Source organism: Callionymus lyra, chromosome 1, assembly GCF_982586985.1.
Source record: "Callionymus lyra chromosome 1, fCalLyr1.hap1.1, whole genome shotgun sequence".
Lineage (NCBI taxonomy): Eukaryota > Metazoa > Chordata > Actinopteri > Syngnathiformes > Callionymidae > Callionymus > Callionymus lyra.
Window position 1 is genome coordinate 2,892,051 of NC_141818.1, and position 25,362 is coordinate 2,917,412.

The following is a 25,362-nucleotide window of genomic DNA, read 5'->3' on the forward strand; positions in this document are numbered from 1 at the left end:
GCGCTATACAAATAAAAATGACTTACTTAGTTACTTATTCTACATTAGAGACTTAAGCTCGTATTTATAATTATCTTTGATAGTTATCATCCCTGGAACACCTTTGATGGGTACTGACCACTGCGGACCAGTGACACCGACGATAAACTGAATGACACTGAAGTTGATATTAAGACTGTTGGATGCTCATCGTTCTGTGGCTCCTTTAAACTTTAAACTCCATTTCCTCACAATTCATTTCATCATCAACGCTTCGCTCCATGATCGTCTTCACTTTAATGACTAATCATCATGAATTCACAGACAAACACGCTTTAAATCGTTCATATATTTGTAGGATAGCTTTAGCTTCTGGTGTAGATTGACTTAGATTTACTGCTGCGGTTCACGGATGACATTTCCTAACATGACGAGACAGAAGATTTGTGGGTTGAGGTGTGTCGTGTCCACGCAGGATTCTGGGCTTCCGTAAACGGGCCCAGTCGGCGGAGGAGGAGCGCAGCGTGTCACCGCAGCACCTCACCCTCACAGAGTTCCTCAAAGAGTATGTTGTTCAACCACCAACGTCCTCGGACCGGCGGACACGCATGTGCAGCCGCACCCCCGCCGCCACTCTCACGCATCACCTCATGTTTGAACGACGCCGCATGTTTCTTCTTCTGACTAACACTGGGATCTGAAGTTGAATTCTGACCAAATTAAACATTAACATGAGTTACATTTTAATTTCTGTTATATTTTCACTAGATTGTGTGATTTTGTTAGAAAAAATATATAAATATATATTTCTTTTATTATACAAAATATATATATATATAAATAAAATTTAAAAATAATTAAATCGGATATTGTTAATGTATATTTTTCTCAAAGAAATGTGAAGAGAATATTATTTATACAAATTAAAAATGTACAAATTAGTCGCAGAATAAAATAAAATACAATTATTGTGGCTTGTATTTAAACTTCCTTTATTTTCTATTTATCTGTATTAATACCATACTATACTTAACTGCATATTGTAAACAAACAATTATTCATTATTACGTTTTAAAACTTTCTAAGGGGATTTATTAAGCATAAATAATAACTCTTTTTTTTAGAACATATAAAATAATAATTTATTTAACATTAAAGAATCTTATTATAGATGATTATTGTTATATTATGTGTAAATTAAAAACAATTAAAAATGAATAAGGATCATTTGAATTAATACATAAAATGCCACAATTTTTCCATTTTTTTCTTTAATAATTTGCTATATAATTTAGTTAATGAAAATAAATTAAACAAAACTTTCAAATTGTTACCAAAATAAAGTTATAAACGTTAGTGTGATAGAATATTTCAAAATAATAGTTCAAAATTCAACTTCAATGATCCATTTTCCTATTGAACACATTTGAAGTCGCCTCTCTGTCGAACCGCTCAAAATAGTCGACACTTTATTAATGGCATCTTGACAAAGTTGCACTAAAAATATCTGCGACTGCAGCCGGTAGTGAGTTTTCAAGCACGCCAAGCATGTTGTCGTGGACTGAAGAGGAATCCTGGACGACTGGTGGACATTCTCCGATGTCGTCGGCCTGTCAGGGTCCTAGAATAGATGCTCTCGTGGATGAAAACGTACTAATGCGAGTGTGAACACTTCTGATACCACGATGTCTCACTGTCGACTCTTCGCCAGGATCGAGGACGAGGAGTGGGACAAATACATCATCCCGTCCAAAGTCGAGTCGGAGAAGTACAAAGTCAGTCGGACCTTCAGCTTCCTCAAGAACAGGATGTCGAGCACGCGGAACAAAACCAAGGTGATCGAAGGTTCTTATGGCTATTTCAGTGAAATGATACTAATAATAATATAAATAAATATCAAACAATATACAAGATGGACATTGATCCACACACACACCTGCTCTTATCCCATGATGCCTTTCTACACACTTTTCTGTTTGGTGACGACTACAGTTCTTTTAATTAAAATACAAGGCTGTGTCCCAAATCGAGCACTTCTGCACTTAAACTTAATATTTTGAGTGCACAAGTGTGATGAGCAGTGTGCGAAAATGTAGTCTGCAATGAGCACTCAATTGGTGCGCTTAAATGGCCAGAAAATGGAGTGTGGATCGATGGACACTTTCCACCCTTAACGACCGCCATCTTAGTGACGTAGATGAAGCTAAACTGAAGCTAAACTGAAGCTAAACTGAAGCTAAGCTGAAGCTAAACTGAAGCTAAACAGAAGCTAAACTGAAGCTAAACTGAAGCTAAACTGAAGCTAAACTGAAGCTACGTCACTGACGATGCGTCTTCGGAGCAGATACTGACGTAAAAAACACTAATTTTACCACAAAACAACAATAATAACACAACAAAACACAACTTAATAACTTGTTTCAATTGGAGAAAAGTGTTGTCAATTGTCAGTGATAGTGTTTCAACAACTGGTTGCGATCAGTGTTAAATAGTAGTAGAAGAAGAAGTTGTCGAGTCATTTCCTGTGTGTAACAACAGAGTTTTATTTGAGACAGTACTACACTGACGAAATTTGAGTACTGCGCAAGTAAGTGCACTGTCTCACAGTGTACTGTAAAGCAGTGCACTTGGAGAAGTGCGGGATTCGAGACACAGCACAAGTCTATGTTGTTGTCAAAGGTGATCGACGGCTGTGATTGGTTGGCTGGGCGGCAAAGTATGACCGTAGCCGTTCAGGTCACTGGTACTGAGGGGGTTGTTGAGAGAGATGACACCTCAGATGTACATGTATTTTGTGCTTGTAAGATGAAATTAATGTTGTTAATTTAAACAAGTAAAATATTAACTTGTCATTACTTTGCTAATTTGTTTCACGAAGTAACCCATGTGATAGATGAGCGACCACAGTACTTTCTGTTGGGCCCCTAACTTCAAGTCAACACATTTCCAGCCCCCTGGTGCGATGGGTCCGACACCCCTGATCTGAAGGTGTTGACTCGGTTACATTAGTCGTCTCTGAGTGAGATGAAGGAAGTTAACACCTTATTAGGAAACAAAAAACAACCGCACACCACCCGTGGTCTGTGGAGTTAAAAATGCCTTGTCAGCAATAATGTTGTGGTGACGAGGACCAGCCTCGACACATATATACACCAGCACCACTATCAACAAGTCTGGCACGCGACCAGCAGCTCTCGAGCCCACCACCAGCTCTCCAGCCCACCAGCTCTCCAGCCCACCACCTCGAGCCCACCGGCTTCACACCGGAAGTCCCTCGCGGCGCAACATACTCGAGGTCTTCTCCGGCCGTTAAAAGTTTTACCACCTCGGCTCGTCGTCTCTCCTGCGCTGCCTTTATTTGGCCCTAAAAGAAAATTCCCCTCAGTTGAGGGTCTTAGCGACGGGATGCAGTAAAAATATCCTCTTACATAACACGAGACCCCCCAACACAGCGCCGTAGAAACACCGTGTGTAGTAAAAAAAAACCTCTCGACAACATGTGCCGCGCATGTATGCACGGACACACACGCCGAGTGTTCCTCGCAAGAAAATAAACACTTCGTCGCACATAAACACACAAAGGGGTCTTGTTAAGCCCCCCGAGAATGAAGCTCCGCAGCAGCAGCCGAGTCCTCGTGCAAGTCCACAACGTAAACATGCGGGGGGCCCTTTAACAGGTGGACTTGAGGGGACGGTGGCTCCTCGTCTAGTTACGAGCTTTGACTCTTGAATCCTTTTGTAAAATCTTTTTTGTTTCATTTAAATGTTGTTTTGTTTGAGCTTTAAATGTTGTTTAATGATTGAATTCCATTATCTCTATATTGTAAGGTTGAATTTGTTTTTAATTGAATTGTCAATTTTTTAATTTAAAATGTGTTTAACATATAGAGTTTTATATTCTTATAGCAGTCTTTTAAATAATGCAATTGCTAAATTAAATATTTTTTATTCTTAGGTTCTTAAATTAGATGTAAAAAATGGTTGATCAAGTAGCTCGGTACTCGATTGGTCTTGTCTGGTGGCAGGATCAACATCTTTACATTAAATTCAAAATGTAATGAACGAGAAATATCTAATTTATGTGTAAAACCTTTTTTTCCATTTTCAAGATTTTCAAGATATTCAAATTGTTTGATTCCATTATTAAATAAATTTAAAAATCAACCTTTCTATATATAAATTATTGAAATCAATTATTAAAAAAAAGAAAAACAACATTTCAATAAAATGAATCCAAAGTTTAAACATTTTAAATGTCATTTTATTGAATTTAGAAAATGTTCAATTTAGAACATTTATTTTTGAAATATTACAATTATAATATCCATCTCTATGTGTAAAAAACAAACAAAAACAAGGTTAATTTTGAAAATAATTTAATTAAATTATTAGGAAAAAAACATCGAACTTTTAACATAAATTAGAAATAATTGAATTAAATAAAAATAAATGATAATTCAATGATTAAAAAAACATAATTTCTAAAAAAAACCATAATGGTTCAATATTTGTTAAGTAAAATTCAAGCATTTAATATTGAGACGACACTGATATCCGTCCATACGGGAACATCCTGAGATACCTGAGACACCTCAGTGGACACGACTCAAGATCTCCTCAAAGCTAACGCGAGCCATGTTTCAGGTGAAGGGTAAAGACGTGAAGGACGTGAAGGAGAAGAACGGATCCACCAGCGGTCACCAGTTCACCCCCTTGTCCCCGTCTGGTCCTGCTGCCTGTGTGGCCTGTGACAAGTCCGTTTCTGGGAAGGAGCTGCAGCAGTGCTCCAGTAAGTCCTGCTCTCGTGTCAGCACACACTCACACACACACACACACACACACACTCACACACACACTCACACACACACACACAACACCTGGTGTCCAGAGAAGTGATGATCGTGTTTATTATTTATCAACTTCTGACGTAAACTTGGATTCGATGGGATTTTGTCTCCAGATTGTTTCCTGATCGTCCACAAGAGCTGCCGAGAGTCTGCTGCCTCCTGTGGGAAGGTGAGTGTCCAAGGTTTGATCATCTGAGCTTCAGTGAGGAGGAAACACTGGGTCAGACCTGAGGCTCCTTCATCATTAACTGTCCATCATTATGATCCGTGTTGTCTCTGGACTTTCCTGACATGTATTTTTTTTATAAGTTGGAATTTATTCTCGATGCAAACTGACTTTACATGCATCAATATTTTTAAATTCAATGGAAAAAACTGGATAAAATGACATTTTTATGCAGAAAAAAATGTCAAATAAATAAATACGTAAATGAAAACTGTCTGTTTGGACAACATTTATACATATAGTTGTTTTTATTTGTTCAGGCTTTTCCTTGATTTTCTGGAACTCCCGTGTTGTTCTCAGTATTATCTTGACGTTTAAAATATATACTTTATTAAATATTGTTTTGATTGTTTAAGCGCTTTGTGACCCTGGTCTGGAAAAGCGCTATACAAATAATAATTACTTACTTACTTACTTACTTACATTATGTTGTTATATATTTTTATTTATATTTAGTTTCTTTATAAGTTTGTAAACCATTTTCCCGACCCCCGTCAAACAGTTCTTTCTTTATTAACGTTAGAATATTCTCACGTTTCCTCAGAAGATGCCGGAGAAGACGCTGCTGCTGTTGAAAAGCAAGACTCAGTCGCTTCCACAGAGTGAGTCGAAAGTCTCCCCCCTCCTCACCCGAGCCGTCACCTGTCCCACTTCTCCCCCGACCCAGTCATTCATTCACCTCCTCCTCCTCCTCCTCCTCCTTGTTGTTGATCTTTCACTCTTAAAAAGTTACATTTTAATCCGACTCAGCAGGAGGTCGGCAGCGTCCGGGGAAAAACCCAAAATGTTTTTTAAAAGATCTGAAAACTGAACGAACAAAGGGTTATTTTACGTGGAAGGCTGTAAAATCCTGAATTAATACTAGATTATTATTAATGATTTAAAACGGATCTTACCATGTAATCATTCAAGAATAAAATTGTTATCTCTGGGTCAAGGTGACCCAGTGGCCCCAAAATCCAACGTGTTCGAGGAATCCCTCAACTTGACCCAGACGCAACACAAGGGATACCTGAAACACATTTGTTTTTGAGCCACCGGGTCGCCTTGACCCAGAGATAACACAAGGGTTAAGTTGCACCTGAAAGCAGCACGAAGCTGGTCACTCGGAGGAAGATGTTGTTTGTAATGATGGTGGATTCTGGGAAGAAAAGTGACTTCAACGATCCGTCATCTTCTTCAGACTCCCAGAAGGACAGCGTCCCGTCCTCCCCTGTCGCCGCCTCGTCCTCCACGTCATTCCCGGCTGCCATCAGAGAGAAGAAAGACCAGGCAGCCGCTCTCGCCAAGAGTCTCTCTGTGTCTGTGGAGAACAGGTGAATCTCGCCTTCAATCAAACCTTTTTTTAAATATGATTTTTTTTTTAAATAAGTTTTAAGTTGTTGGTAAAGTTAGCCTGTTGTTCGACTAGAAACTCTGGTTTCCTCCCACAGTCCACACAGAGCTGTATTGATGACTCGAGATTGTGTCCTATATGTGTCCTACAAAACACAGGTGACAGAGTCAGGGTGTCCCCGACCTCTCACCCTAGGTAGCTGGGAAAGGAACACAGTAAATAGCCAGAATCATAGGAGTGTGTATTGATAAGCGTCATGCACTACGATATGTATCACGATACACGAGCAAAGAAACAAAATTTTTGATACGGTAGTAAAAATAATATATTCTTAGTATTGTCAAGTACTTGACTCTGGTGTTGCAGAATTTACACTTCACTTTGAAACCAAATATGTTCAAACGTCTGCTGGAGTCGACTGTATCCTCTCGTCCTCAGTCATCCTCGAGATCTCTCGAGATTTCATTGTCATTTTGGCTGCGGAGGACATAATGACTGCTGCCATCTAGTGGCCGGACAATTAATTGCACCACAAAAATGAGCAAGCGGCTTTAACATTTGCATATTAATTGTAAATTATTTTAAAAAGCCAATCATCTGTTAATAATTCATTTTCCTTTTATAAACCCTTTTTGAAATATCAACCATAAAATAACTAGGATATAAATAAATAAATAATAATAATAATAATAAATAAAGTTCTACCTAACCTAACGTAAAATATAATTTAAAGACAAAAAAATTATAAAATAATATTAATATTTTTATTATTTTTGGATATCAATACGATATTGTGAAATAAGATTGATATAATAAAGTGTATCAAGAGTAAAATCTTGATTGTAGTTTAGCTTCGGCAAGTTTCCCGCCATAGTTAGCAAGAATGTTAGCTTAGCACCGACTCAACGTTCAGTTCTGTTGAGGAAATAATGACTTTCCTAAATGCATGTTTTCCTGACGACCAGCGTGTCACAGAAGAAAGCTAACGTTGTTTGTCTCTAGACGACTGAGCGACGCCGGGCTGGACGTGGACGCCCCCGCCAGCACCAACGGGTCGGTCTCCGATGAAGGAACTCCGGTGACCGCGACCGCTCCGTCGCTGGAGCCTCAGACCTCGGGTGAGAAGAAGCTCCTGAGATGAAGCCTCTGATGTTCCTGGATGATCAACGCTAAGAGGGTTTTGTTCAGGTCCCTCAGACGCCGTCGACGCTCCGGTCCAGAACGACCCGTCGGCCGACCTGCTGGGCCTGCAGGCCGAGTCGTGGAGTCTCGCCGTGAGCCCGGAGTTCTGCAGGCAGCACGACCGACGCACCGTCAAACGGCAGGACGTGATCTATGGTGGGACTCATGACTCTCCAGAGTCACCCCAGTATTTATGACCCGTGTCTCCGTCCAGAACTGATGCAGACGGAGCTGCACCACAACCAGACTCTGCACGTCATGTCCGAGGTGTTCCGCAGAGGGATGCTGGAGGAGGTTCAACTGGACGCCGAGTCCGTGTCCCGGATCTTCCCCTGCCTGGACCCCCTGCTGCTCTTCCACCAGAGCTTCTTCGGGGCGCTGCAGGAGCGCAGGCAGGCGTCGGTCCAGACCGAGGACCAGAAGAACTACCTGATCCACCAGGTCGGAGACATCCTGCTGCAGCAGGTGGGTGGAGACGTCAACGGAAGCGTCCGGGTCTGGACGAACGTTTGGGTCAATGTGCCGTCTTCAGTTCTCAGATGAGAATTCAGAGAAGATGAAGCAGCTCTACGGAGACTTCTGCAGCCACCATATCGAGGCTGTGAGCGTCTACAAGGAGCTGAAGCAGCAGAACAAGAAGCTGCAGAACTTTGTCAAGGTGAGGGAGGGAGGGAGGGAGGGAGGGAGGGAGTGAGGGAGTGAGGGAGTGAGGGAGTGAGGGAGGGAGTGAGTGAGTGAGTGAGTGAGTGAGTGAGTGAGTGAGTGAGTGAGTGAGTGAGTGAGTGAGTGAGTGAGTGAGTGAGTGAGGGAGGGAGTGAGTGAGTGAGGGATTGAGGGAGGGAGTGCTGCCCCCATGAGGTCTAGTATAAAACTGAGGATAATGAAGAGCTTATTTCCTCATTTTAATCTTATGCTTTAATCTTGTAATTGATGTAATATTTAGCAATTTATACATTAAATATTTGTAAAAATATATATGACTTTAAATTTTTTATTTATGTGATGAAAACGACTTTAACCTGTTGTATCCGTGTTTTATCGCGTGGAAAATCTAATACACGATTTAAATCTCGTAATTAATGAAATATATACATTTTTTTATCTCCTAATAAACTTTAATTTATTGATTATATAGAAATATATAATAAACTTTAATCTTTAAAAATGTAATGTATAATAGATTGATCTCTTAATTAATGCAATATTCTATGACTTTTACCTCCTGATAAATGTGATATAATTGAGTTTAATCTCGTTGCATTTAATAAGAGATTAAAGTTGTAAATATTATATTCTTATATCAGAATAATTACTTACATAATTAATAAATAAATATGTTTTGAGTGGCCCTTATATTCTTTTAAATGTTTTGTCTTTTGGTAAATATTTTTGCATCCTTCAAAATAAAATAAAAATAAAAACATTTCGGATTAAAAAACAATCATATTTGTTTTGATTAAAACACATTTTTTCAAAATAAAATAACAATTTAATTAGAAACACATTTTGATCTTATATTTACGACATTATTACATTTGTAGACATAATTATTTAGAGGTTTTCCCTTATTTGGATTATTAAATACTTTAAATAAAAAATGAATTTAAGGCTCGTTTTCCTTCATTCTGTTTCATGTTTCTCTGCTCTACAGCAACAGAGCAACAACTCACTGGTCAGACGCCGAGGAGTCCCAGAGTTCATCCTGCTGGTCACTCAACGTATCACCAAGTACCCGGTGCTGCTGGAGAGGATCATCCGCTACACTCCAGGTGAGTCCGGATCCCGGTCCCGAGCCCCGGCCTCCTCACACACCCCGACTCCTCCTGGTCCACAGAGGGGAGTCCGGAACACGCCGACCTGACGTCCGCTCTGGCTCACGTCCGTGACGTCATCACGGCGGTGGATCTGACCGTGGACAAGTACGAGAAGAGTCAGGAGCTGCAGGAGGTTCTGACCCGGCTGGAGAACAAGAGCCTGGCCAAGCTGAAGAACGGGAAGGTGTTCCGCAAACAGGACCTGCACAAGGAGCGCCGGGAGCTGCAGCACAAGGGCCTGGTCTACTGGAAGACTGCGACCGGGAGACTCAAAGGTTTGTGGAGCGAAGAAGAACAGAAGTGGATTATAAAGATCTTAACGTTGTTGTTACATGTATCAGGAGATTAAAGGTACATTTATCAGAAGATTAGAGTCGTTTATAACATTTATAACCAATCAAGTTGCATATAAATTACATTTATGAGAAGATTAGAGTCATTTATAACATTTATAACCAATCAAGTTGCATATAAATTACATTTATTAGAAGATTAGAGTCGTATATAACATTTATAACCAAATCAAGTTGCATATAAATTACATTTATTAGAAGATTAGAGTCGTATATAACATTTATAACCAAATCAAGTTGCATATAAATTACATTTATTAGAAGATTAGAGTCGTATATAACATTTATAACCAAATCAAGTTGCATTTAAATTACATTTATAAGAAGATTAGAGTCGTATATAACATTTATACCAAATCAAGTTGCATATAAATTACATTTATTAGAAGATTAGAATCGTATATAACATTTATACCAAATCAAGTTGCATTTAAATTACATTTATTAGAAGATTAGAGTCGTATATAACATTTATACCAAATCAAGTTGCATATAAATTACATTTATTAGAAGATTAGAATCGTATATAACATTTATACCAAATCAAGTTGCATTTAAATTACATTTATTAGAAGATTAGAGTCGTATATAACATTTATAACAAATCAAGTTGTATATAAATTACATTTATTAGAAGATTAGAGTCGTTTATAACATTTATAACAAATCAAGTTGTATATAAATTACATTTATTAGAAGATTAGAGTCGTTTATAACATTTATAACAAATCAAGTTGTATATAAATTACATTTATTAGAAGATTAGAGTCGTTTATAACATGTATAACAAATCAAGTTGCATATAAATTACATTTATTAGAAGATTAGAGTTGTTTATAACATTTATAACAAATCAAGTTGCGTATAAATTACATTTATTAGAAGATTAGAGTCGTTTATAACATTTATAACCAGATTCAAATCTAACAAACACAGAAAATAAGCAACAGAAAAACGGAACCAAACCCCAAAGCAGTTTTAACAATATTAAAGTCATATTTTATATTTATAAGAATATAAAAGTTGTATATATTACATTTATTACAAGATTAAAGTTGTACAAATTGAGATTAACGTTATATATTTATTACAATATTAAAGTTTTAGATTAGATTAGATTAGACTTTATTAATACCTCTGGAGATCTCAGATTCGATTAGATTTCAAGTTCACAGCAGACAATAGAAGGCATTTCATAAAAGCTAAAAACAAGAACAAAGTGCAAATTAAAAGAACAAAGTGCAAAGAGATAAAAAAATATATATTACAATATTGGAGTCCTAAATATTACTTTTAATATTAGATTAAAGTTGTATTTATTGCATTTATTATGAGATTTCTTAGAGTTTAAAGTTTCCAAGCATCTTATCCCACATTATTTCCCACTAGACAAGATAATACAAAAAGAGAATCTAATGAAATAAACAAAATAAATCTATCAGCAACATTAAACATTAGTCATGTCAATAACATGAGAAGTTTGAGGACCACCAGCAGAAGAGCAGCTTCATGATGTTGCTTCTCCTCAGACACGCTGGCTCTGCTGCTCACAGACGTGCTGGTGTTCCTTCAAGAGAAGGATCAGCGCTTCATGTTCGCCGCCGTGGTGAGGAACCCAGTGATGTGAAGATCAAACCATCACGTCGTTGATCTGTCCTTCACTCTGTCCTTCACTCTGTCGCTGCAGGACCAGAAGCCTCCGGTGATCCCTCTGCAGAAGCTCATCGTGAGAGAGGTGGCCAACGAGGAGCGAGGCATGTTCCTCATCTCGGCCTCCGCCGTGGGCCCGGAGATGTACGAGGTCCACACGTCCACCAAGGAGGAGAGGAACTCGTGGATGAGACACATCCGGCAGGCGGTGGAGAGGTTCGTCCCGTCGGTCCTTCAGGTTCTGATCCACCAACGAACGAGCACATGTGTCCACAGCTGTCCGGAGGAGGAGGAGGAGGACGAGCAGAGCCCTGAGACGGAGGAGGCCAAGAGAGCCGCCGAAGTCCGAGTCCAGAAGATCACAAAGTTCCAAGGTTTGAGAAGTCTTCTTGAGGGATCACATGACCCGGCAGGAAATGAACATGTGGTGTTTGTGTGCAGAGACGTTGTTGGGTCAGGACCAGCGCATCTGCAACGGTCTGGAGGAGAAGCTACAGCTCTACGCCGAGCTCACTGACCTCACCCTGCGCTCTCCTGAGGCCGCGCAACAGCGCCACCTGCTGGTGCAGCCGGAGAGTGACGGCGAGGCTCCGCGACAGGCCAGCAATCTTCTGAGCGCTGCTCTGAGAGAAGGTGAGACTCCAGGCCTGGAGAGAGGGATGAAGAGAGGGATGAAGAGAGGGATGAAGGGAGGGATGAAGAGAGGGATGAAGAGAGGGATGAAGAGAGGGATGAAGAGAGGGATGAAGAGAGGGATGAAGGGAGGGATGAAGAGAGGGATGAAGAGAGGGATGAAGGGAGGGATGAAGAGAGGGATGAAGGGAGGGATGAAGAGAGGGATGAAGGGAGGGATGAAGGGAGGAATGAAGGGAGGGATGAAGGGAGGAATGAAGGGAACATGTGTCAGAGCATCGTAATCATTAATGAATTTAAAATGTCAAAAGTTGATCGTTGTTTTTAACTCACTGAATACAAATGTTGGAACAATTTAATACCATTATTTCTATATTGAAACATTGACTTTGTTTCTATATAATAATTAAATACAATCATTTGTGTGTTGAAAGGTATTTGTATGATTTTTGTTGTTTTGTTTTTAATCCAATCTTTTCTAAATGAATGGTATTTTTTTTCTAGAGGTTGATATTCTAAATCCAATCATTAAATACAAATGTAAAATACATTTTCTGATTTAAATATTTTTTCATTTATAGCTTAATTGATTCTATTTCAAAGCAAATAATGGAGCCACCAGACAAAACCAATAGAGTACAGAGCTATGTGATTGACACTGCGTGTCGCATGATTGGCTGAAAGTTTGATACTGAAGTAATAATAATAATAATACAAATAATTAATTTAAAAAAAATTGGATTTAAAATTTTCAATGATAAAAAAAAACAACTTTTTAATATACAAATGATTTAATTCAGAACAAAATCAACCTTTAAATATGGAAATTATTGAATTTAATTATTTATTGAAATTAATTATATACTAAAGAAATTATGTATTCAAATTAAATACCTACAAAACAACAACATTTGAATGAAAACATTTGTAAAAACGTTTCAAAAAACGTTATATTAAATCATTGAATATTCTACTGGTTCTGATTTACTTCCAGAGTAACAATTAGGAAGGAATAATAACAATTAGTTAAGGTTGAAGTTTATTTTGGTTTCAGGGATTAAAAATAAAAAAGGTTCTACAAGTGAGTATTTATTGAGCAGCTGAACCAAAATAAAAGTTCCTTTTTGACTCATAGTACTTGGTAAACACTCACTCCCTCTCTGTGAACCAAAATCATCTTTTTTCAGTAGAAAAATAAATCAAACAAAATGACAACCTCTCCCTCCTCCTTTGCAGCCGAGAACCTGATCCAGATCCTGCAGACCCGGGACGGGTCCTCGCAGCAGATCCCGTCTCCGTCGGCGCGAGGGTCCGAGAGCGTGACCTACAACAGCCACGGCAGCAGCAGCGTCCCCGAGTCCCCGTCTGAGCGTAAGCATGTCCGAGATGAAGGGTTCCAAACCTGACCTGAGATCTGCTGCTCCTTCTCCACAGAGGACTACCTGAGCACGCTCAGCATGAGCTCCACCTCTCTGGCCTCGGACGTGGACCTGACGGGCCTGGACGGGGTGCTGTGGGCGGCGGAGCCGAAGCGAGGAGACGCCAAAGAAACCCTTCATAAGGTCCCGCTCGTGAGAAATGACTGGTGTGGTTCGTGCACTAACACGCCTGGCCTGCAGGTGGCGGAGAGCGTCCAGAGTCTGACTCAGCTCCTCTACAGTCTGCAGGTGAGGAACATGATCTTCAAGAGTTTTAAAATGTGATTTTATTTACATTCTTGTTCTTGCTTCAGGCTGCCGTGACCCTCCAGGACAGCTGCAGTGAAGTCCACAAACTCCTCCTGCAGGAGTCAGAGAAGCCTCAGCTGAGGAGCATCATTAACCTGCAGAGCAGCCAGGTGAGTCCGTCACTGAGGTCCTGGACCAGAGGAAGGATTTTTTATTCTGAAGGTTCTTCTGGCGCAGGAGCAGGAGAGACTTCGCGCTCTGGACAAGAGGAAAGAGGAGACGGAGAGGAAGAGCGTGGAGGTGGACGAGGTGCAGAAGCTCCATGTGAAGCTGAAGCAGGAGCAGCAGCGCTGGGACCGAGAGTGTGTCGCTCGAGGGAAGACTCAGGTGAGGAAGGTTTATGTCCCGCCTTAAGGTCTTGATTTTAGTGGTAAAAACTTTCTTCTGCATAAAAACGTCTTAATACATTAAAAGCATAATTATTAAAAAAAAAGGTTTACATCAAATACATTAAATAAACTAATAAATAGAATTGATTTACATTAAATGTATTTACAATAAATACATTTTAGAAATGTTTTAATAAATGAACATCAAAAACATTCAATGTATGTCATTTATTTTAATTAATTATATTAAATTCAATGTATTAAAAATGTTATGTATAAAAACTTCAACAAGTTCATAAATAAAAATGTAATAATCAATTAATAAAGTTATTTATTTACATTTACATTTAATAAATGTACTAACAAATAAATAAAATAAACAATTTAAATTATTTACATAAAATACAGTTAGTTTATAGTTAGTTAGTGTTTTTTTTACATTAAATAAACGTTATTCATTTACATCAAATTCATTAAATACATGTTATTTATTAACATTAAATACATTTACATTTATTTAATGTTTTTGATGTAAATAATTAAAATGTATTTAATGTTAATAAACTAACTGTATTTGATGTAAGTACATTGCATTTATTTAATGTATTTAAATGTAAATAAATGTATGATTTACATGTAGTACATGAATTTAAATCCATTTAAATTACTTGCATAAAATAAATATCATTTAATTACATTAAAAAAATTGTTTTAATTAATTTACATAAAATAAATATTTTCTTTTCATTAAATAATTTTGATTTATTTACATCAAATGCATTGAATCACTGTAAAAATGTTAAATTAAATACATTTAATATGTTTGAATGAATTGAATAAACAAATTTAATTTATTGTATTAAGTAAAAATTGATCATAGGTGAACAAAACTTTAAAAAATATAACTGAGCTGAGGTTGTTTTGCTCCCTCTATAAGTTTTTTTTAGTTTGTTGTAAAAGTCAAGGATTTGTATCAGCTCATAAATGCACAAACATGAGATTTGAGTTAAAAAATAACCACAATTGGTTCAAACCCGTGTCAGGAGTGAAGCTCCGTAGACAGAGGGTCATAATGACCCGGCTCACTGTTAAACCTGGTCGACAGCTGGAGCAGGAGAGCGGGCTGGAGCAGAGGGAGCAGCGCTGCCTCCTGGAGGCGGAGAGGCTGAGGTGCGAGCGCGAGGACCTGGAGGCTCAGCTGCAGGAGTTCCAGCAGAACCTGGAGCGACTGAGGGAAGGTCAGAGGTCGGTGGAGCAGGAGAGGGAGAAGATCCAGGTCCAGCAGAAGCTGCTGCAGAGCTGGAGACACACGCGGCAGAGCAGCCTCCCTGTTACCATCAACCTGGACGCTCACCAGGTCCATGTTACCTTCATTTAAACCTTATATTGTTTAGATTTATCTTTTTCAACTTTCTAACATCATTTTTTCACATTCACTTCTTTAAGTATCTGCAGTGACATCGAAATGTGCCTTGAAATAAAATGTATTATTATTAATAATTACTGAACACACACACAATTTATTTTACAATAGTTCTTTAATGGTTTATACTTTCAATAAGGTGTGTATAAAATAAAAATAAAAATTTATTTCAAACTAACATATTAACATATTCTGGACATAGGTTTATTTTTGTGTTGCAATTAAACTTCCGGCCGCTAGATGGCGGAAATTAATGCCTAGTCTTTTTTCACAGTACTTTTTAATATTCTATTTATATATATATATTTATAAATATTTTGCTTTTAAATTATATTTGATTTTTATGCTAGTTCATGGATGGTTATATTTGAATTTAAAAAATAGAATTACTTTAACATGCAAATATTCCAGGCATTTTAAACTTTTTCTGTGTTTCAATTCAACTTTTTGCCACTAGATGGCAGCAGTCATTACGTCCTCTGCAGCTAAAGTCACAATTAAATCCTGCAAGATCCCAGCAATGACTGAGGGCGAGAGGATACAGTGACTCCTGCATCTTTTAAAGCTGATGTTTGGACATATTTTGGTTTGAAAACAAATGAAAGCAGTTACGACTTCATCAAGAGTCATGTGGTCTGTAAATACTACAACACCAGAGTCAAGTACTCGACAATACTACACATATATACCACAGTATTATAATCCTATGGCCAGATTCTTACCAAAACACACTCCTAGTGTAAGCTCTTGAAGTGAAAACCTTCAAAATAAAAGCATATGCACCTCATGACCCTCTGAACTCATTCCTCAGATCAACCACAGCCGCTCCGGCAGTCTGGACGGGAACCTCTCGGTGTACGAGAACGAGGCGGCGTTCATCGCGTCCCTGAAGAAGAACCACATGCGGCCCCTCAACAACCAGACCCAGCCCCGGAGGAACCACGAGGCCCACGCGGCCCCCGGCTTCAGCACCAACGCGGCCCTCAGCGCCAGCCTGTACAACAGCCTCAACACGCTGCTGAGCCAGGGGAAGCAGCCAAGCGGCGGCAAGAGCCGCGGCGACGGCAGGTTCCACCCGCAGCCGGAGCGGACCCTCGGCGAGTCCTCGGTCCTGACCCAGGTCTCCCTGGAGGGCTTCAGCCCGCAGCCCGAGCGCAGGACCGCCTGGAGACCCCCCGTGACGGACGAGGAGTTCTACTGCGACGACTACTCCTCGCCCTCCCTGACGCCCCTGCTGCCCCCCCAGTCCTACCTGTCCCTGGAGGGCCAGAGCGGGGACGAGGGCGGCGAAGAGAACATCGTGTATCTGTAGAAGACCTTCTTCAAGGTCCTTCTTCTTCTCCCCGTGTTGCTGGTGGCTGCTGGGATGAGGATCAGCACCTCCTAGTCTGGCCTCGTTCTGCGAGAAGTTACTTTCTTAAACAAGAGGTGAGCAACAGTTAGCACTTTATTTATACACTGAGCTAATGGCTACATTTAAAAAGAGAAAATATTCTGATTCTATGGTTTAATTTCTTCAGTCAAACCAAAAACTCTGACCAATCAAAAGGAAGGTCGGCGGCCATGTTGGAATAAAAATGTAGTCATTAAAACAAACTAGTTTAATAAGTCCTTTGTATTTATTTAATTATTAAAAAAAATTAAATTTCGACGTCAATATTCAACATATTTGTGAGTTAATATTGAATTAAAGATTTTAAAAACACATCTGACATAATTAGAAGTTCAAACACTTCTATGTTCGTTCATCAGTGTCATCAGAATATTTATTTGACATTTTTAATTCAGTTTTTCATTTTATTATTGAAACATTTTTTAAGCATTCGTTAAAAAGGTTTATATATTTTCATAATTTGAAAAGAAAAAGTAGAATATTTTCAAATGAAGTATTTATTTTTCTTTTGTACATAGAGTTTGATATTAAGTTAGATATTAAGTTCCAAAAATACTTTTTTTTAAATTAAAAATATGACATTTTTGTCTTTTAAATTACATATAAAAATGTTAAATAGAGTCGCCAGACAAAACCAACAGAGCACAGAGCGACTTGAGTGAACTTTAAGCCGATCATATATATATATATATATATATTCATATATATACATACATAAAACTTCACAAAAATTCTGAAACGTTAAATGAAACAGTTCAATATCCTGATGCCACTGATTTACTTCCACACACTTGATCACCAAGAAAAAGTAGATAAAATCAGTGCAACAAGGAACAGTTTCCCCAGAAAAGACACTAAAAAGCTAAAAAGCTACTAAAGTGTGACTGAAGGCTGCAGCTGCTGCTTCTCGCCACAACAACCTCTCGTGCCTTCGAACCGAAGCCTGAACTCCACGTTCCTGCAGCACTTAAGCCTCACTTGAACATATTTGCTGTAAATGTGTACAGATCGTGTCTGAAGGGCTCCTGCTGCACCTGTCACTCAAGTGCCAAACTCTCCTGCTACTGTTTCTACTCCCGTGTAATTTATTGTGTGTCACACACCGTTGTGTTGTTGTTGTTGTTGTTTATTGTCGTGCTGCGTATAAAGACACTGTGGCAACATGAGCGTCTGAGTCTTTGATGATGACGATGGTTTCACTGAAGCATCTGGAAGATTCAATATGTTTTTTTTCTTTAATTCCTTTCCCTCTTACTTATTTAAATCCTATTTTTTGCTCATTTTATCCTCAACTTTTCTCTTTTTCATTTTAGAGACAATTAAAAAAAGGTGAATTTTTATTTTCGTCTACAGTCATTTTTTTAGTTTGAAACATTTCAAAATTTGATTGTGAATGTATTATTTTATTGTTGTATTTTATGCAAATAACTTTAAATTGATAATAACTATCTAATATATATAATATTTTCCCTTTTTTTTCCTTCTCCCTTTCATTCAGTCTTTGTTCATTTTTTTGTTTTTTTTGTTTGTTTGTTTCTGGTCATGCTTTCTAATTTTTTTACTGAACTTGTAATATTTTAATATTATTATTATTTTGTGTTCATGTTTTTATTACTGCTGCCAAGGAAACAGATTCCAATGAAATAATAATAAAAACAAATATATATATATGTATATAACTTTTTAAATAATGTCTTTGTTAGCAATTGTTAGCTGTTAGCAATGAAGCTCCACAACATTGACTTCAGTAGTATTGAGAGTAGAAGGATATAAAGGAGGGGTAGATGTTCTTCAAAATGTCAGCAACCTTTATCCCGAATTAAAACAAAAAAAAAGAAATGTTCCCCAAATACAATTGTCAGTTGAGTTAAAGATTTTATGCAAAGTCGTAAAAAGTATTTTAACTAATATTTAACTGACGACGAACAGATTCTACGTCGACCAGAAACATCTCCGAGCGTCTTTGAACACATCGTCGTTTATTTCTATAAAATCAAAGTCACACTTGTTTGAAATAATAAAAAGTAAAAACACACAAACTCAACAGCGCCACCATCAGTAGTCAAGGTCACAGTACAAGCAGCAGCAAAGTTCCTCCTCGTATCAAGCGAAGCTTCTGAGCTCAGATTTCGTCGGTACAAACTGTTACAATCGAAAGGTTCTCACACGGAGGTTTTCACTTGCACTCGACTCCGCCCCTTTTTCTGTTTTCTGGAACACACACAATGAGCCGAGTGAGTGTGTGAGTGAGTGAGTGAGGACGTGATTGAGAGTGAGAGGAAGTGAGTGTGAGGAATTGAGCGCGAGTGAGAGGAAGTGAGTGAGAGTGAGAGGAAGTGAATGTGAGGAAGTGATCGGGAGTGAGGGGAAGTGAGTGAGAGTGTGAGGAAGTGAGTGAGAGTGTGAGGAAGTGAGCGCGAGTGAGGGGAAGAGAGTGAGAGTGAGAGGAAGTGAATGTGAGGAAGTGATCGGGAGTGAGGGGAAGTGAGTGAGAATGTGAGGAAGAGAGTGTGAGGAATTGAGCGCGAGTGAGGGGAAGTGAGTGAGAGTGTGAGGAAGAGAGTGTGAGGAAGTGAGCGCGAGTGAGAGGAAGTGAGTGAGAGTGAGAGGAAGTGAATGTGAGGAAGTGATCGGGAGTGAGGGGAAGTGAGTGAGAGTGTGAGGAAGAGAGTGTGAGGAAGTGAGCGCGAGTGAGAGGAAGTGAGTGAGAGTGAGAGGAAGTGAATGTGAGGAAGTGATCGGGAGTGAGGGGAAGTGAGTGAGAGTGTGAGGAAGAGAGTGTGAGGAAGTGAGCGCGAGTGAGAGGAAGTGAGTGAGAGTGAGAGGAAGTGAATGTGAGGAAGTGATCGGGAGTGAGGGGAAGTGAGTGAGAGTGTGAGGAAGAGAGTGAGAGGTAGAGAGTGAGAGGAAGTGAGTGAGAGTGTGAGGAAGAGAGTGAGAGGAAGTGAGTGAGAGTGAGAGGAAGTGATCGGGAGTGAGGGGAAGTGAGTGAGAGTGTGAGGAAGAGAGTGAGAGGTAGAGAGTGAGAGTGTGAGGAAGTGAATGTGAGGAAGTGATTGAGAGTGAGGGGAAGTGAGTGAGAGTGTGAGGAAGTGAGTGTGAGGAAGTGAGCGCGAGTGAGAGGAAGTGAGTGAGAGTGAGAGGAAGTGAATGTGAGGAAGTGATCGGGAGTGAGGGGAAGTGAGTGAGAGTGTGAGGAAGAGAGTGAGAGGTAGAGAGTGAGAGGAAGTGAGTGAGAGTGAGGAAGAGAGTGAGAGGAAGTGAGTGAGAGTGTGAGGAAGTGAGTGAGAGTGAGAGGAAGTGAGTAAGAGTGTGAGGAAGAGAGTGAGAGGAAGTGAGTGAGAGTGTGAGGAAGAGAGTGAGAGGTAGAGAGTGAGAGGAAGTGAGTGAGAGTGTGAGGAAGAGAGTGTGAGGAAGTGAGTGAGAGTGAGAGGAAGTGAGTGAGAGTGTGAGGAAGTGAGTGAGAGTGAGAGGAAGTGAGTGAGAGTGTGAGGAAGAGAGTGAGAGGAAGTGAGTGAGAGTGTGAGGAAGTGAGTGAGAGTGAGAGGAAGTGAGTGAGAGTGTGAGGAAGAGAGTGAGAGGTAGAGAGTGAGAGGAAGTGAGTGAGAGTGTGAGGAAGAGAGTGAGAGGAAGTGAGTGAGAGTGTGAGGAAGTGAGTGAGAGTGTGAGGAAGAGAGTGAGAGGAAGTGAGTGAGAGTGTGAGGAAGAGAGTGAGAGGAAGTGAGTGAGAGGAAGTGAGTGAGAGTGTGAGGAAGAGAGTGAGAGGAAGTGAGTGAGTGTGAGGAAGAGAGTGAGAGTGTGAGGAAGTGAGTGAGAGTGTGAGGTAGAGAGTGAGAGTGTGAGGAAGAGAGTGAGAGGAAGTGAGTGAGAGTGTGAGGAAGTGAGTGAGAGTGTGAGGAAGAGAGTGAGAGGAAGTGAGTGAGAGTGTGAGGAAGAGAGTGAGAGTGTGAGGAAGTGAGTGAGAGTGTGAGGAAGAGAGTGTGAGGAAGTGAGTGAGAGTGTGAGGTAGAGAGTGAGAGGAAGTGAGAGAGAGTGTGAGGAAGAGAGTGAGAGGAAGTGAGTGAGAGTGTGAGGAAGAGAGTGAGAGGAAGTGAGTGAGAGTGTGAGGAAGAGAGTGTGAGGAAGTGAGTGAGAGTGTGAGGAAGAGAGTGAGAGGAAGTGAGTGAGAGTGTGAGGAAGAGAGTGAGAGTGTGAGGAAGTGAGTGAGAGTGTGAGGTAGAGAGTGAGAGTGTGAGGAAGTGAGTGAGAGTGTGAGGTAGAGAGTGAGAGGAAGTGAGTGAGAGTTGAGGAAGAGAGTGAGAGTGTGAGGAAGTGAGTGAGAGTGTGAGGAAGAGAGTGTGAGGAAGTGAGTGAGAGTGTGAGGTAGAGAGTGAGAGGAAGTGAGTGAGAGTGTGAGAGGAAGTGAGTGAGAGTGTGAGGAAGTGAGTGAGAGTGTGAGGAAGAGAGTGAGAGGAAGTGAGTGAGAGTGTGAGGAAGAGAGTGAGAGTGTGAGGAAGTGAGTGAGAGTGTGAGGAAGAGAGTGTGAGGAAGTGAGTGAGAGTGTGAGGTAGAGAGTGAGAGGAAGTGAGTGAGAGTGTGAGGAAGAGAGTGAGAGGAAGTGAGTGAGAGTGTGAGGAAGAGAGTGAGAGGAAGTGAGTGAGAGTGTGAGGAAAGAGAGTGTGAGGAAGTGAGTGAGAGTGTGAGGAAGAGAGTGAGAGGAAGTGAGTGAGAGTGTGAGGAAGAGAGTGTGAGGAAGTGAGTGAGAGTGTGAGGAAGAGAGTGAGAGGAAGTGAGTGAGAGTGTGAGGAAGAGAGTGAGAGGAAGTGAGTGAGAGTGTGAGGAAGAGAGTGAGAGGAAGTGAGTGAGAGTGTGAGGAAGAGAGTGTGAGGAAGTGAGTGAGAGTGTGAGGAAGAGAGTGAGAGGAAGTGAGTGAGAGTGTGAGGAAGAGAGTGAGAGTGTGAGGAAGTGAGTGAGAGTGTGAGGTAGAGAGTGAGAGTGTGAGGTAGAGAGTGAGAGTGTGAGGAAGTGAGTGAGAGTGTGAGGAAGAGAGTGAGAGGTAGAGAGTGAGAGGAAGAGAGTGAGAGGTAGAGAGTGTGAGGAAGTGAGTGAGAGTGTGAGGAAGAGAGTGAGAGGAAGAGAGTGAGAGTGTGAGGAAGAGAGTGAGAGGAAGTGAGTGAGAGTGTGAGGAAGAGAGTGAGAGGAAGTGAGTGAGAGTGTGAGGAAGAGAGTGTGAGGAAGTGAGTGTGAGGAAGTGAGTGAGAGTGTGAGGAAGAGAGTGAGAGGAAGTGAGTGAGAGTGTGAGGAAGAGAGTGAGAGGAAGTGAGTGAGAGTGTGAGGAAGAGAGTGAGAGGAAGTGAGTGAGAGTGTGAGGAAGAGAGTGAGAGGAAGTGAGTGAGAGTGTGAGGAAGAGAGTGAGAGGAAGTGAGTGAGAGTGTGAGGAAGAGAGTGAGAGGAAGTGAGTGAGAGTGTGAGGAAGAGAGTGTGAGGAAGTGAGTGAGAGTGTGAGGAAGAGAGTGAGAGGAAGTGAGTGAGAGTGTGAGGAAGAGAGTGAGAGTGTGAGGAAGTGAGTGAGAGTGTGAGGTAGAGAGTGAGAGTGTGAGGAAGTGAGTGAGAGTGTGAGGTAGAGAGTGAGAGTGTGAGGAAGTGAGTGAGAGTGTGAGGAAGAGAGTGAGAGGTAGAGAGTGAGAGGAAGAGAGTGAGAGGTAGAGAGTGTGAGGAAGTGAGTGAGAGTGTGAGGAAGAGAGTGAGAGGAAGAGAGTGAGAGGAAGAGAGTGAGAGGAAGAGAGTGAGAGGAAGTAAGTATGTGTGAGTGAGTGAGTGAGTGAGAGTGTGAGTAAGTGTGTGTGAATGTGTGCGAGTGTGAGGCAGTGTTGTGTTACCGTAGCGGTGGCGACACCATACACCTCCACAGAACAGCGTAAAGCGACAACAGGAACAGGATGAAAACTGCAGCCGCGATCGTCCCTAAAAACACCAAAAACTCACATGTCCTTATATGGTCATAACATCAGTCGCTGTAGCTTCTTAGCTCGACGTGAAGCTAACATTCGCTGCAGCACAAGAAGGCAACAGCGCCCTCTTCAGGCCACGTTAATGAAGTTTCACTGCAGGTTGAACTTGTTCAACGTTGAATGATTAACTTTTTTCAAAACTTCCTCTCGAGCAAAGTCCAGAGTCGGCCGAAACATTATGACCGACATCAGGACGACAGTCGAACCGGTTCAACCGGATCTCACCTGGAATGATTCCGTTGCCGACGGCCGAGGAGTCGCCGGCGCCTCGCGGGGCCGAGTCTGGACGAGAGCAGAAGATGAACGGCGGCACTTGAACGTTACACGGTGATGTCACTCAACTGATTTGTTTGTCTGAAGCTAGTTAGGCCCCGCCCACAAATACACCAACACATTATTGTAAAAACAAATTAAATACAAATTTAGTTAAACATTGGGAAGATCCAGATTTAATTAATGAAAAATAAACATTTTCTTGAATTAAAAATATAAAAAGACAAAATGTTTTTTTACAGTGAATGCATACCTCTGCCAAGCAGCTCATTTCACTATAACTATATATATATATATATATATATATATATATATATATATATATATATATAAACACAACATAAAATCAAATCAATAAACAAGTGAATCACCACCAAACAAAAAAGTTTCTCGACCGGGAATTGAACTCACACCCAGCCTAAGACTGGCTGGTAGTTTTTTTTGGGACATTTGCAATTTTATTTAAGATCTTAAATGATAAGATTTAAGATCTTAAATGATAAGATTTAAGATCTTAAATTATAAGATTTAAGATATTAAATCCTCCTTGAATCCAAATGAAACAACACACTGACTTACGGATCATTTCGGTCCTTAAACGCATCATAAACAGTATTTAATGGATTTTAAAGTAAAATAAATAAACTTTTAAAAATAAAGTTTCCAGAAAACTTTTTTAAATTTTTTTTTTTTAAATCTCACCATTCCTGGGTTGGAGGTTCAAATCCTGCCTCGTCAGATGTGGGTCAACCATCTGAGGACAAAACAAACATGAAGCTCTGAAGCAACAACACAACTCGACCCTGAGATTTTTAAGGAAAAACACACGCATGTGGGCGCGCGCGCGCGAGGGAAACAAACGAAAGGAAAAGAAAAGAAAGAAAGACTTGAAGGTTGAGACTCAATAACCTGTTCGTGTAAAAAGTAATAAATAAATAATAAGATGAACAACAAACTTCTTGACTGTCACGCGCACACGCCCCTCGAGCACGTTTGGAACTTTACCAACATCGCGAACATTTTAAACAAAATAAACTCAGATTATGTTTAATTTAAGGAAAGAAACTTCTGACCTCGAGTCTGAAGCATCAACATCTGTGAAGATCAACATCTGGAAAGAACAACTTTGATCTCCATGTTTTCGCTGCGGCGTGTGGTGCGTTCACTGACGCGCGAACACGTCGGATCTTTCTTTATACCAACCTACTTCCGGGTATTTAAAACAGACTAAAAAACATTTATTTTTTCTTGTAGAATTTAAGATTGAAGGTTTAAAACAACTTTTTTGATGCACGTGAAAGAAAGATAAAATAAAAATAAATATAAATAAATACAATTAATTCATTAATTAAAAAAAGGGGTAAATATGAGAAAACTAAAAAAATGCTATGATATTGAAAAATTGCGTGTTTTGTTCGCATATGTAGAAACTTAACCATCTAACCTAAAATTAAACATTTATTAATAAAAAAAAAGTTTTATTCTTGAAAATATAATTAACATCAGTTATTATAAATAACATTATAAATATTTCATATAATAATTAATGTATATAAAGTATAAATACAAATAAATTAACAGTGCTAATATGTTATAAATAGAATAAATACATAATATTTTGTATATATATGTATATGTATAGATAAAAAATAAATGTTTTATACTTAAAAATATAATTAAACATCAGTTATTATGTAAACAACATCATATTTATATTTATACTTTTTATACAGACATCTCTCTGCTGTGTTTTTAACGGTTGCCAAGCAACGGAATTTCGTTGCCAGTTTCACTGCCGTGTTTTCTGTGCAATGAAAACAAGCAATAAAAGAAAGTCTAAAGTCTAAAGTCTAGGGTTAGCGCTGCTTATAGTTAGCATGGAGCTAATAGTTAGCACTGCTTATAGTTAGCATGGAGCTAATAGTTCAAATTAGCTTATTTTTTCGAAATAGAAAAATAAAAAGATATTTACGAAGGTCATTACATTCATTTAATAAATATTATTTTGCGACTTAAATGTCATTTTTTCTTAGAACATAAATATTCATGTTATTAAATTAATTCAACAAAATAGACAAAAACACTTTGTTTGAAACATAATGCATTTGCTTTAAAACAATCAATATTATTTAATGTATTGAGGTCCATATAAGAAATTATGGGTTTACTATTTAATGGATGATTTACCCAAAAATATATATAAAAAT

The 25,362-nt window shown here is 39.5% G+C and overlaps 2 protein-coding genes across 4 annotated transcripts in view; one reads left to right on the forward strand and one right to left on the reverse strand.

Moving 5' to 3' along the window:
* Window positions 1-18,053, forward strand: part of LOC148087431 (rho guanine nucleotide exchange factor 28-like) — a 54,672-nt gene extending 36,619 nt beyond the window's left edge. Inside the window, exons 16-38 of one of the 3 annotated variants that reach the window (XM_087788048.1) lie at window positions 455-544; window positions 1,691-1,814; window positions 4,624-4,768; window positions 4,940-4,995; window positions 5,597-5,654; window positions 6,236-6,368; window positions 7,391-7,506; window positions 7,577-7,726; window positions 7,785-8,035; window positions 8,103-8,228; window positions 9,222-9,339; window positions 9,405-9,659; window positions 11,267-11,343; window positions 11,425-11,603; window positions 11,664-11,761; window positions 11,829-12,020; window positions 13,257-13,391; window positions 13,455-13,582; window positions 13,640-13,687; window positions 13,753-13,857; window positions 13,925-14,074; window positions 15,182-15,433; window positions 16,311-18,053. In XM_087788048.1, the coding sequence (XP_087644174.1) occupies window positions 455-544; window positions 1,691-1,814; window positions 4,624-4,768; window positions 4,940-4,995; window positions 5,597-5,654; window positions 6,236-6,368; window positions 7,391-7,506; window positions 7,577-7,726; window positions 7,785-8,035; window positions 8,103-8,228; window positions 9,222-9,339; window positions 9,405-9,659; window positions 11,267-11,343; window positions 11,425-11,603; window positions 11,664-11,761; window positions 11,829-12,020; window positions 13,257-13,391; window positions 13,455-13,582; window positions 13,640-13,687; window positions 13,753-13,857; window positions 13,925-14,074; window positions 15,182-15,433; window positions 16,311-16,811 (3,487 nt within the window). In that variant the 3' untranslated portion in view covers window positions 16,812-18,053. Of the gene's footprint in view, window positions 1-454; window positions 545-1,690; window positions 1,815-4,623; window positions 4,769-4,939; window positions 4,996-5,596; window positions 5,655-6,235; window positions 6,369-7,390; window positions 7,507-7,576; window positions 7,727-7,784; window positions 8,036-8,102; window positions 8,229-9,221; window positions 9,340-9,404; window positions 9,660-11,266; window positions 11,344-11,424; window positions 11,604-11,663; window positions 11,762-11,828; window positions 12,021-13,256; window positions 13,392-13,454; window positions 13,688-13,752; window positions 13,858-13,924; window positions 14,075-15,181; window positions 15,434-16,310 lie in introns of all 3 variants that reach the window. The other 2 variants (XM_087788049.1, XM_087788050.1) reach the window with 2 other exon arrangements.
* A 668-nt stretch (window positions 18,054-18,721) lies between these two features.
* LOC148087432 (uncharacterized) lies at window positions 18,722-24,339 on the reverse strand. The gene is made up of 5 exons (XM_087788110.1): window positions 24,229-24,339; window positions 23,858-23,909; window positions 23,108-23,164; window positions 22,751-22,835; window positions 18,722-19,103 (listed from the first exon to the last, which is right to left on the reverse strand). Exons 2-5 carry the CDS (start codon window positions 23,907-23,909, stop codon window positions 19,055-19,057), a joined length of 243 nt encoding a protein of 80 aa, XP_087644236.1. The 5' UTR covers window positions 24,229-24,339; the 3' UTR covers window positions 18,722-19,054.
* Between the last annotated feature and the right edge of the window lie 1,023 nt (window positions 24,340-25,362).